Source organism: Lontra canadensis, unplaced genomic scaffold (genome assembly GCF_010015895.1).
Source record: "Lontra canadensis isolate GAN:19392208 unplaced genomic scaffold, GSC_riverotter_1.0 scaffold59, whole genome shotgun sequence".
Classification (NCBI taxonomy): Eukaryota; Metazoa; Chordata; class Mammalia; order Carnivora; family Mustelidae; genus Lontra; species Lontra canadensis.
In genome coordinates this window covers 8706082-8718095 of record NW_022631053.1, presented here as the reverse complement: position 1 = coordinate 8718095, position 12014 = coordinate 8706082, and the positions used below count along the sequence as shown (strand labels likewise).

General features: G+C 42.8%; 1 protein-coding gene across 3 annotated transcripts in view; it reads left to right on the top strand.

Moving 5' to 3' along the window:
- The window catches only part of ANO6 (anoctamin 6), a 182849-nt gene that overhangs the window by 37031 nt on the left and 133804 nt on the right, over positions 1–12014 (top strand). For 2 of the 3 annotated variants that reach the window (XM_032876973.1, XM_032876975.1), the window contains exon 2: positions 8663–8716. The exons of the other annotated variant lie outside the window; for it this stretch is intronic. In XM_032876973.1, the coding sequence (XP_032732864.1) occupies positions 8663–8716 (54 nt within the window). The remainder of the gene's footprint in view (positions 1–8662; positions 8717–12014) is intronic. 3 annotated transcript variants of the gene reach the window in all.

Sequence of the window (12014 nt, the reverse complement as noted above, 5' to 3'; positions counted from 1 at the left end):
CAGACGTAATGTCATAGAGTTTAGACATGCGGTACCCTGCCTTTTCACTTACCTTGCCTCAGAAGTGTTCCCTGATGTTTATTTTTTTCGCTGTGGTAAACCATACATAACATAAAATTGGCCATTTTATCCAGTTTCAAATGCACAACTCAGGGGCATTGTGTACGGTCGCAAACCATCGCTGCTTTGCCTCTCCAGAACGTCTTCCTCCTTGGTGTTCTCTCCACTTCAACGTACTTCACACACCGTGCTTACTAGCTGCATGCTATCTGACCATATAGAATTTACTTAAGAGCGTTCAATAGTAAACATTCAACCGATGCTTATTTTGTCTCGCTGTGAGGCAGACTTTACAGCTAAGGTCACGAGCAGAATGTAGTTTGTGCCTCTCGGACCTTAAGTCTGGTGAAGGCAGTGGCTGTCAGTGGGTGAGCACAGGAGCGAGGGGCACATGTAGGAAGAGAGCCTAACTTGATGTATGATTTACATAATCTTCCTTGATTATTGTAGGTCGAGCCTGTGGCAGATATTTTTGCTGTTATAAGTAGTATTGCGAGATATCTGTGGGTATAAACATTAATTTGCATCCCGATTATTTTATGAAGACTTGGAAAAGTGGAGCCAGTGAAGGACTCGTTGCCACAGGGCCGTGAGAGGTGTTCTTTCCTTGAGTGCTGGTTCTTGTTAACCCGCCGTGCCATTCTCCAGGTTAGGAGCTGCCACCAAACATTTCTGGTGCCTGTTAGGTCTTATGAGGTCTCCTAACCTTTTTAAAATAAGTGTCTATGTAACCTGTAGGGTTATGTGAAGAGTTGAGCCTGAGAAATCGAGTGTACCCAGCTCAGAAGAGCTCAGGAGGGCAGGGGCAAAGGGACTGTGGCTGAGGTCGACATGATGTCACAGGTAACATTTGAACTGGCCGGCTGGTTGGACTCCTGTCAGAGGCCTTGGTTTGACTCCTGCTTTAGGGCTGTGCTCCGTGTGCATGCTGACAGAGTTTGGTTCCTTTCTGTGAAATTCCAGGCTTGCAAACTTGAAGCTCATTATGAAGTAAGAGAAGCCTATAAAAGACAAAGTGTCTGTGTATCATCTAAACAGAAACTTCCAATCTACTGTCAGAGCTGGGAGAGACTTTGTGATACCATATAATCTTCCCTGCTCAGACTACAGATGAAGGTGCTGAGGTTTAGAAAGTTGAGAAACATTCTGAAGGAAGCCAGTTGGGGAGATAAAGAAGAGGGATTAAAACTAATTTCTCTCAGTTTATCTTGTGGTTTACTCCATAACCTGCCCCATGTTGTCTTAGCCTTTGGTCTTGTCCTTGTGGGAATTCTTTCCTTCCTTCTGGTAAATTCCTGATTTTGTTTTCTGGCGTGTCCTCTAAGGTGCTACTCATTTTCAGTGTTGAGTGCATGTATGTGCTGACTAATGTCTCTTCACAGTCATGTTAATGCTGGTGTGTTTGCCTTCCTTACTCTGTGTCGGTCTTCGCCTACTAATTTGTTTGACTGCTCACTGCTGTCTTCCTCTTGGCCTCGTTGTTTATTGGAAAGTCTCTGTTGACTCTGGCAGCAGTAACCAGTTATGTTTTTATTTCGCTCCCTTTGTGTTAGCCCTTTTGGGTCACTTTGTTGGGTTTGGGTTTTTTTTTTTTTTTTTTTAGTGTTAAGAAGTCATACACCCTCCAGTGATGTAGGATGTGGAAACGTGGTATGGGGCCAAAGAGCAAACAGTTTTTAAATACATCATGAATGTTGAGAATAGGAATATCAGCACAGATCTCTGACGTATTTATTTTATGATGACTGATAGCTAATGATTAGTTGGTAAAGCTTTCCCATGAACACACATCTCTACATTTATATAAATGTGCATATACTTTTTTCTGTATAGCAGATCTTTTAAGGTCAAATTTACAAAGAAGTTAGCATTACTTTGTGTTAGACCAAGTGCCATTATCTTTAGTAGAGCTTCATATCTGCATAATGACTCTAAATATAGGGCCATCAGTCTCCTGATAATAATTAGGAAAAAGAACTTAAAAAGCCAGGGCGTCAAATTTGGTCTGAGGCTGTGAAGTGATGGTATGAAGTGATTATTATGCAGTTGGAAAATCCTGTAGCTTAGATTCCAAACAATTTCTGGTAATCAGTATCTCAGAATAATTCAGAGATATCAGGTTCTTTCATTTATGAGAGAAAAGAACGATTCCTCATTTATCTTGAGTCTTTTATGATGGCAATTCCATCCTTAATTAAAAAGGCATTGGCATTTTCATTATGAAAATGGTTTTCCTGGATGTATAGCTGAGTCCATTAATTTAGTGTTTTAAAGCTGATTGGCATTAGCCTGTTAGTTACTTTTATACAAAAACAACTTAAAAATTAATTTTGCAGTGTCTTGATTTTAAATACTATTTCAGACATCTGTTCCTCCTGGGTCTACTGGATCGATGTATAAGTTCTGGAGAACTAGGGAGTAAATATGGTGTACTCCACGTCCAGAAAAGAAGACAGCCGTTATCACTGTCTGTTTAAGGTGCCTGAGGAGAGCCTAAGGGGACATACCCTGGCTCTGTACCCCACCCTTGTTCTCTCATTTTCTTCTGTATCTTTCAGCGTGGAAAAATGATTATGATAATGACAGTTCTGTTTTCTGACATGATAACTGTTAATGTGTTACAGCCCCTGAATCTTTCATAACAGTCCTATGAAGATAGGCAGTATGATGCCCATTTTACACACTGGGAAGCAGAGACTCCCCAATGGATCACCTGATTAACCCCTGACACCGCTTGCTTGGCTCTTGTTGTTTCCCTACCACCTCTTTCCATTCTGCACATCAGTGCTGGTCCCATCTGTGCTCTTGGCAACATTCTCCTTCAGAAACACCTTCTAACAGTCCATAGTGCATAGGGCTAAAGCCCAAACTTCAGCACATCTACAGGCTGATCCTAACTTCTTTAACCTTCTACCCCACAACCTCCTTACGAGAACCCGCACTAGGTACTTTGTACTGTGTACTTTCCTGCTGGTTTCTCCTGCCTCAGCACTGACACATGCCTTTTATTTGCCAGGCATTCTGTTAGGATTTTAGCCACAGCTCTTGCCTTTAAAACTTTAGTAGCAAGATAGATGTGGACATACATCACTTCGTAACTTTTATGTATCTAATTCCAGATTGGCTTAGAGCTTTTGCCCTCGGTGAAAATTTTCCTAACCATTCAGGGTGGATTCTGCCTTCCTCTGAATGCAGCCCAAAACTGTTCCAAATATTTATCTTTAAGTTCTGATTGTATTTTCATGTGCTTGGGCCTTAACCCACTTCTAGGTTATAGATACTATAGGCACAGTCTGTGACTTTAGTATATCGCTCTGATTTCTAAACTCTATTTTTATTTTATTTTATTTTTTTAAGATTTTAATTTATTTGACAGAGACACAGCAAGAGAGGGAACACAAGCAGGGGGAGCTGCAGAGAGAAAGGGAGAAGCAGGCTTCCCGCTGAGCAGGGGCCGGATATGGGGCTCCATCCCAGGACCCTGGGATTTTGAGCTCAGCTGAAAGCAGACGCTTAATGACTGAGCCATCCAGGAGCCCCCTAAACTCTATTTTTAAAGGAAGGATTAATTTGTAAACATATTTAATTTCTATGTATGATTTTAGCGTTGGCTGGGGCACCTGGGTGGCTCAGTCAGTTGAGCATCTGACTCTTGGTTTTGGCTCAGGTCATGATCTAAGGGTCATGAGATCAAGTCGCCCTGCTCAGTGGTGTTTCTGCTAGAGATTCTCCCTCTCCCTCTGCCCTTCTTCTCTCTCTCTCTCTCTCTTTCTCTCAAATAAATCTTCAAAAAAATTTAGTTTTGGACTACCATAGTTTTAATATATTGCAATGTGGTCTGAGACCACATGTTTTAAAGTATAAAAAATTAGGTTGGCATGCAAATATGGCACGTTGCTTATTTTTCTGGATTTCTTTCAAACTCTGGCACCAGGTTTTTTTTTTTTTTTTTTTTAATTAATAATTTTACTGTGACACCTTCCTCTTCATTAGTTACCAGCACAGGAAGAAAACCTTTTGAACATCAGCCAGGCCTTTAAAAGACACTAATAAAATATCTCAGTCACTAGTCTTTCAAATTATGGGACTTGTTAAAAATACCATAAAATGTAAGTGGCGTGAGCAGATTTAGTCTTGACTAAGGAGGTAGGAAACCGATTATTTCTGGCTCACGTCACTGAAGGGGGTGACTCTGATGAAGTCAGAAACACAGTGAGCCCCAGTTTCTTTGCCTGCCAAATGATGCATCGTAGCAGACATGGTGGGTTCTTTTTTTTTTAATTTTTAAATTTTTTCATAAACATGTAATGTATTATTAGCTCCAGGGGTACAGGTCTGTGAATGGCCAGGTTTACACACTTCACAGCACTCACTATATCACATACCCTCCTCAGTGTCCATAACCCCTCCCCCCTGGCCATCCTCAGTTTGTTTTGTGACATTAAGAGTCTCTTATGGTTTGTCTCCCTCCAGATCCCATCTTGTTTCATTTATTCTTTTCCTACCCCCCAAGCCCCCCACATTGCATCTCCACTTCCTCATATTAGGGAGATCATATGATAGTTGTCTTTCTCCGATTGACTTATTTCACTAAGCATAATACCCTCTAGTTCATCCACATCGTCACAAATGACAAGATTTCATTTCTTTTGACGGCTGCATAGTATTCCATTGTGTATGTATATGTATGTGTATATATATATATATATATATATATATATATATATACCGCCTCTTCTTTATCCATTCATGTTGATGGACATCCAGGTTCTTTCCATAGTTTGGCTATTGTGGACATTGCTGCTCTAAACATTCGGGTGCATGTGCCCCTTCAGATCACTACTTTTGTATCTTTAGGGTAAATACCCAGTAGTGCAATTGCTGGGTCGTAAGGTAGCTCTATTTTCAACTTTTTGAGGAACCTCCATGCTGTTTTCCAGAGTGGTTGCACCAGCTTGCATTCCCACCAACAGTGTAGGAGGGTTCCCCTTTCTCTGCATCCTCGCCAGCATCTGTCATTTCCTGACTTGTTCATTTTAGCCATTCTGACTGGTGTGAGGTGGAATCTTATTGTGGTTTTCATTTGTATTTCCCTGATGCCGAGTGATGTGGAGCACTTTTTCATGTGTCTGTTGGCCATCTGGATGTCTTCTTTGCAGAAATGTCTGTTCATGTCCTCTGCCCATTTCTTGATTGGGTTATTTGTTCTTTGGGTGTTGAGTTTGCTAAGCTCTTTATAGATTTTGGATACTAGCCCTTTATCTGATATGTCGTTTGCAAATATCTTCTCCCATTCTGTCAGTTGTCTTTTGGTTTTGTTAACTGTTTCCTTTGCTGTGCAAAAGCTTTTGATCTTGGTGAAGTCCCAATAGTTCATTTTTGCCCTTGCTTCCCTTGCCTTTGGCGATGTTCCTAGGAAGAAGTTGCTGTGGCTGAGGTCGAAGAGGTTGCTGCCTGTGGTCTCCTCAAGGATTTTTTTTTTTTTAAGATTTTATTTATTTATTTGACAGACAGAGATCCACAAGTAGGCAGAGAGAGAGGAGGAAGCAGGCCCACTGCGGGGCAGAGAGCCCGATGTGGGGCTCGATCCCAGGACCCCGAGATCATGACCTGAGCCGAAGGCAGAGGCTTAACCCACTGAGCCACCCAGGCGCCCCACTCCTCAAGGATTTTGATGGATTGACATGGTGGGTTCTTAACCCATCAAATACTTTCACGGGTGCCTCTCCCCCTGTTGTGTTATAGAACTGTGTCCCTCTGTCTTTTTACAGATAAATTGACTGAGTGACCAAACAACAGAAATTTATGTTCTCACAGTTCTGGAGCTGGAAGTCCAAGGTCCAGGTGTTGGCACATTTGGTTTCTTCTGAGGTTTCTCCCCTGGTCTCACAGCTGCCACCTTCTCACTGTGTCCTCATATGGTCCTTCCTCTGTGTGTGTGGGTCTCTGCCCATTTTTCCTCTCAGAAGGACACCAGTCAGACTGGATTAGGGCCCACTCTAACGGCTGCATTTTAACCTCATCACTCCATTAAGGTTCATAAGATCATAAGGTTCATAAGATTCTGGGTACGGCGTGTTAAGGCCCCAACACGTGAATTTGGATGAGACACAATTGAGCATATAACATCTATTTAAAATAACCTTCATTTGTTTTATACAGAGAGATTAGTATAAAGAAGAAACCAAAAATAGCCTTCCACCTATTTAACAAATGCCTATTGTTAAAGAGGGAGGGTAAGTACATGAGAAGATCATTCAAACTGTATTCACGATTATAAAAGGAAAGTTAAGACTCTCTTAGCCCCTTCCTTCCACGCTCAGGTAACCTCTTTAAATACACTGACACAAATGTTTGCTCTGCAGAGTCCAGGTACATTATTGTCTGGTCTGAACATATCATACAAAAACACACATCTGTATATCCCTGCATCCTCTGTAGTGGCATTTTAAATGACTGCATAGTATTCTGTTGTATATGTTGTGGATGTAACTGGTGACCTGCTCATGGGCATCTAGGTTGTCTCCAGGTATCCTGTCCACCCGTATTACCAACAATGGAGTGGGATTCCTGTTAAATACCCATTATGGAAGGAACGGTAGTGAGCCACCTAAGGGACACAAGCGGCCTTCGATTTTGGGGAAGACAGCCTTTGTTTGTCACCTTCCTGTGCACTGGTCCTCATCAGTTGCTGTGAAGGGTATTTCAGGTTTTTTTACCCTCCAGCCCCTGACCATATGCCAGTACCTCCTTCTGGCCTAATGTGGAAGGAGGGGCTTCCCTGGACAGCGTTCGGTCATAGCACACAGCTGTCCTTTCTCCTCAGGAAGAAAGACCAGTCTGAATCATGAACAGGCAGAAACTCTTCTGAGTGAAGTAAAACCATTTTTCTTGTAAGAATTGCTGTTTCTGTGCCCACGATGGCCCATGAATCCTTTCTGGCTGCTTCCACCCTTTGGAGAGGGGCCAGTTTCCTAATGGAATGTAAGCAGTCTTACTGCTAATCAAGATTTACAGCTGAGACCGGGATGCTCGATGGCTCATTGGATTTGCAGACCTGTAAGGCAGCATCCCAGCATCTCTGAGATGAAGTACAGCACAGAGGGCCCAGTCCTGTCCTCCAGGCCCTCCCTCCGTGCTCAGGCCCGGCCTCCTAGCCACAGGTATCATCTGGCGTTATTTTATAAGTTGTACCGCAGTGCACATGTTCTTTGCTGAAGAATTGCGTTCATTTCTGACTCATTTCAGGAAATGAGGCAGTCTATCAGAGGTGTTCTTCATTTTCATTTTCAGACCCACGGAGAATTCATTTTCTCCAGGGATTTCTAACCACATGTGGGCAGTGCTTTATTTACCCAGATGTGAGAAATAGCAGTCATGAACAGCCCTTTTCCAAAGTTGGCCTTACTTCCCTGCAGAACCCAATGGGAAGACCCAGAGGAACTTGGGCTCTTATGAATGTAAATATTTCTGAGGTTTTGGTTTTGAGATGCTTGTGGACATGCTGTGTGTATGGGCTTTGGTGCAGGAAAAATATAATTTAGTAACAGATTTAAAAGGTAGTCTGGAGTGTTTCTAATTACTGTTTGTTTAGCTCACCATTGCCTTAATAAGTGGATTTAAGTAACCTTGGGGGTAAGGAATGTAATGTTCATATTATAGGCAGCCATGCAAATCAAATCCTAACTAACTATTGCAGAGAACACACCATGGAGTCATTTTATATGTATTCCGTTGAATTTTAAATTCAGAACTGAGAGCATTTTGGAATAAGCATCTTTCTACCTGTCATGTGTTGGTGTGAATTATACATATGTCCAAAATCAACCCTACTGTGTGCTACAGTTCCATTTAAAATCCGTCACTGGCTTTGGCATGCCGTTCTCCTTTTAATTTGACCCAAAAGAGAGGGAGAAACTTAAAATCTTCTCTTCCCTTCTCTTTGCCATCCTTCAGTGGCTGTCCTAGGAAATGGAAGTGTGAAGAGCCCCTAGAACAGTGGTTCACCACCTTGGCTGCACCTTGGAATCCGCCTGGGAACTTTGAAAGATAAAGATGCCTGGGTCCCAGAGATTCTGGTTTAATTGTTGTGAATGCAGCCTACCTCGGGATGTTGAAAAGCTCCCCAGAAGGTGTTCTTGAGCACTAGGGGGTTGAGAACCACAGACTTGAGAGACTTCTCATCCAGTGGTTCCCCACGATGACTGCAGACCAGCATCACCTGGAAGGCAGCTATGCTCACTTCTATACCACCATCGCCAATCAGACCAGCATCACCTGGAAAGCTGTTGAGAGAAACACAGGTGCTCTACCAATCGAAACCACATTTCTGGAGGAGGGAGCTAGTATTTTTAGAAAGCTCCCAGAGGTTCCTGATGCATGGCAAAGGTTAGGGTAAATGGACATAATCTAACTATCCCATATCACAGATGGGAAAAAAAAAGAAAACTCGAAAGGGCAAGTGGCTTGCTCAAGGTTGGATCCCAGTTGTTGCAGGAGCAGGTCTGGAACTCGGGTCTGACCCTCTGTCTGGTGTCTCTGCTGCCTGCCTCCCCACCTTCTGTTTGTCTTTTGTATTTATTGATGCTTCCTCATCCCTCAGGTGATGTTGCTGCCTCCAAGAGGCCTTTTCTGACTTCTCACCCATCCAGGCCAGGTAAGATGCCCTTCCTCTCTGTTTGAACAGCACCCCTAGCTCTCCTCTCGGACTGTCAGCTCCAGGAGCCCAGGAACCTCACCCTCCTTGTCCTTTCTGTAACTTGCTGGCATCTTGTAGGGTTCTGGATCGTTTGTTGAGTTGAAGTACCCCGATTTTTTTTATTCTTCCATTAGTCCACATGGATTGCTTAAAATAATCCATTTATTTCTATATGTTGGCTTCCAGAAAAAGTTCTGAAAGCAAAACTTACTTGTCTTTCTAGAGCCCACTGTATTGTGGGTCAAGATCTCATATACTGTGACTTTCTACCCCCATCTTCCAGAACAGAGGTTTTTGGGGGAAAAATTTCAGGGCGCTTTTGATGTAAATGAGAACAGAATTTCAGTGACCTCCCAAGTTGCTCAAGATACTTATAACATCTAGGGACTTTTGAATAACATACTGACAAGTGTGGGTGATGGAAGTGGAGGGTAGCAGCATGTGGCGTCTACCTTAAGACAGAAAGTTGAATCAAGAAAACAACGCTATTTCATGGAAGTATGTTTTAAGGACTAAATTATCTCCTTTATCATACTGCAGACATAACTCTGAGAAGCCACATTCTGTTAGCAGAGCTGAATCAAATCTTTTGGCTTCTCTGGATTCATGTGCTAAATTATTTTCAATTCATAGTGATTGATTCAATTCAGTTCAATTGATTAAAAAAAAAATAACAACAAACCAAAACTGTGAATCTTCTTTCATCCCTGTTGACATAAGTTTCATTCTTGGTCAGTACCTTATTTTTATGTGAAAAAATATTCCCAGGTTTGCAGTGTTTGTGTTGAGTCTTCTGGCTGTATCAGAGGGCTGACTCCAAAGGCAGGCTTCTACTGCATCTCTTGAGCCGCGTGGCCAGGAGGCGGCACACAGGGGTCACAGAGAGAAGCTGTTTTCCTGTGTGGAGAATTGGGGGCTTCTGGAGCCAGGACTGTAAACTGGGCTGAGAGCCGTGGGGTAAATGTGAAGATGATGTCGAGATGTTGCAGTCAGGAGGGAAGGATGGCCAGAGTGTGTGGTCTCCGATATCACGGTCTCCTGCTCTGTGATCAGGAAAGGGGCAGTGTGGAGGCGTGGATGTGAGGCCCCTGTGTAGTCGGGGGGAATCTTCCTTAAGTGGTCTTAGACATTTCAGGAGAAACCAAAGTCGTTTCGCTGGAGGTAAATATAAAACATTTTAATATTAAAATAATTTTGGTTATACCGTGGAATAGAAAGTGCAGGGTTTGTCTGACTTCCTTTTTAAGATGAAATATGAAGTCTTAAAGAAGCACCTGTATCCAATTGCTCCTTTGCTGCTATTTGGGTGAAAAATGGACAGACTGATAAAACTTTTTGCTAAGTAACCAGCTTCTATCAGATCAATTTCAGAGGCTCAGACCAATTTCAGAGGCTCAGCAGTACCTTGTGGGAGAGGAGGGTTTATCAGATATGTAAGACACGGTGTTCAGTGTTTCAACCTCATTTCGCCGTCAGATCATTACGACCATCCTGCAAATTAGGACTTGTTCACACCAGTGTTTACATGTGAAGAGGGGTGTGTGTTTGTGTGTGTGTGTGTGTGCGTGCGCGCGCGCACGCGCGCGCACATGTGTGCACCTATCCACCAGGGAGTGGAGCCAAAATTTAAATCCAGGTCTATCTGATTCCAAAGTGCTTATAATTTTCTAACCAACATGGCCTCTTACGTCATGAGAGTGGAGAAGTCTCCAGAAGAGAGTTTTACCATTGCGGTAGACGCCGGCTGACTTTAGCTTTTCTTACGGTGGCTATTTAACATTCATAAGTTAACATTTATAAGCTTCTGTGACACAGTTAAAAGCATTTCTTCATAATGTCCTATAAAGTTCTGACTTTAAAATGGCATGTCCTCGCGGCAGTGACACTCCGAGACTTCCAGTGTATTCATTGTCATGGTTAAAAGAGGGGAAGGGAATAGTTAGTGATGGCCATTTTTGATCCAAACACTTAACAGCATCAGGTAGAATTTGGTAATCTACCTCTCAGCCATCACACGTTTGACTTGAGGGAGGCAGCAAAGCAAAATGGTGGGTGATTTGCCTTTGGTGATGTGATTCCTGGGTTTGAAAATCCTGGCCCTGCGGCCTGCAAGCTGTGTGATCTTGGGCACATCACCTAACCCCTCTGTGCCTTAGTTTCCTCATCAGGGGGCCTTCATGACTTGATTAAACTTGCTGTTTTAAAAATTAAATGGCATAAGGCCTACGAAGGGCTTGGAATATTATGTGATGCAAAGTAAGTGCTTGGTAGATGTTTAGCTATTCTTAGCCGACAAAACTAGATGCCACATGACCCAGCAATTCCACTCCTAGGTATTGCCTTGAGAAATGAAAACCGTGTCCACCAAAGACCTTCTAGTAAAAGTCTATAGAAGTTTTATTCATAATAACTACAACCTAGAGACAACTCAAATGTCCGTCCACTGGCAGATGGATAAACTGTGATACAGGCACACAGTGGAACAGTGTTGAGTAGCAAAAAGGAACAGATTACAGATACAAGCATCAGAGTGGATAAAATCTCAGAAGCATTATGCTGAGTGAAACAAGCCAGATATAAAAGTCTGCATACGATTTGATTCCATGTATGTGATATTCTGAAAATGCAGAACCATAGAGAGAAATCATCACTTGCCAAGGACCAGAAGCAAGTGGAGGAAATTGACTATGGAGGGGCTTTGAGAGGGAGCTACATGACTGTATACGCTAGTCAAAATGCACCAGACTTGGGGTAAATTTTTACTGTATATAAAATTAAACCTTAGTAAACCTGATTTTTAAAAAAGAAGAAAGTCTGGTACCACAACATAGCAAAGAGGGAGAGGGGAAGGGGTTAGAAAGCATAATCAGAAGTTGCAGAAATCGCAGATACTCTGCACTTTCAGGGGCTCTACGAGATGGGTGGAATGATTGCATTAATTTTCCTCTCCCAGGCTGTGAGTTAGAAAAATGTAGAGACCTGTGGAATGGTTCTGTCCTGCCCAAGCGTGTCTGATTCTCTGCTGTGAGCACTGGTCTGCTATGCCATTGCGTTTAAGCCTACCCACGAGAGTTGCCTTTATTTCCCAGGCATGGGGATCTCCTGGGTGGCTTCCTGGGAGAATCCGAAGGAGGAAGGACTGGCCACGTGAGGAGGCACTCGTGGAAACAGACTGTTGGTGTTTGAGATGAACTGAGGCTTACTCTTCCAAATTACTAAGTCATCTGAGTGCATTTCTGGGTAGGAAATGTTCTCC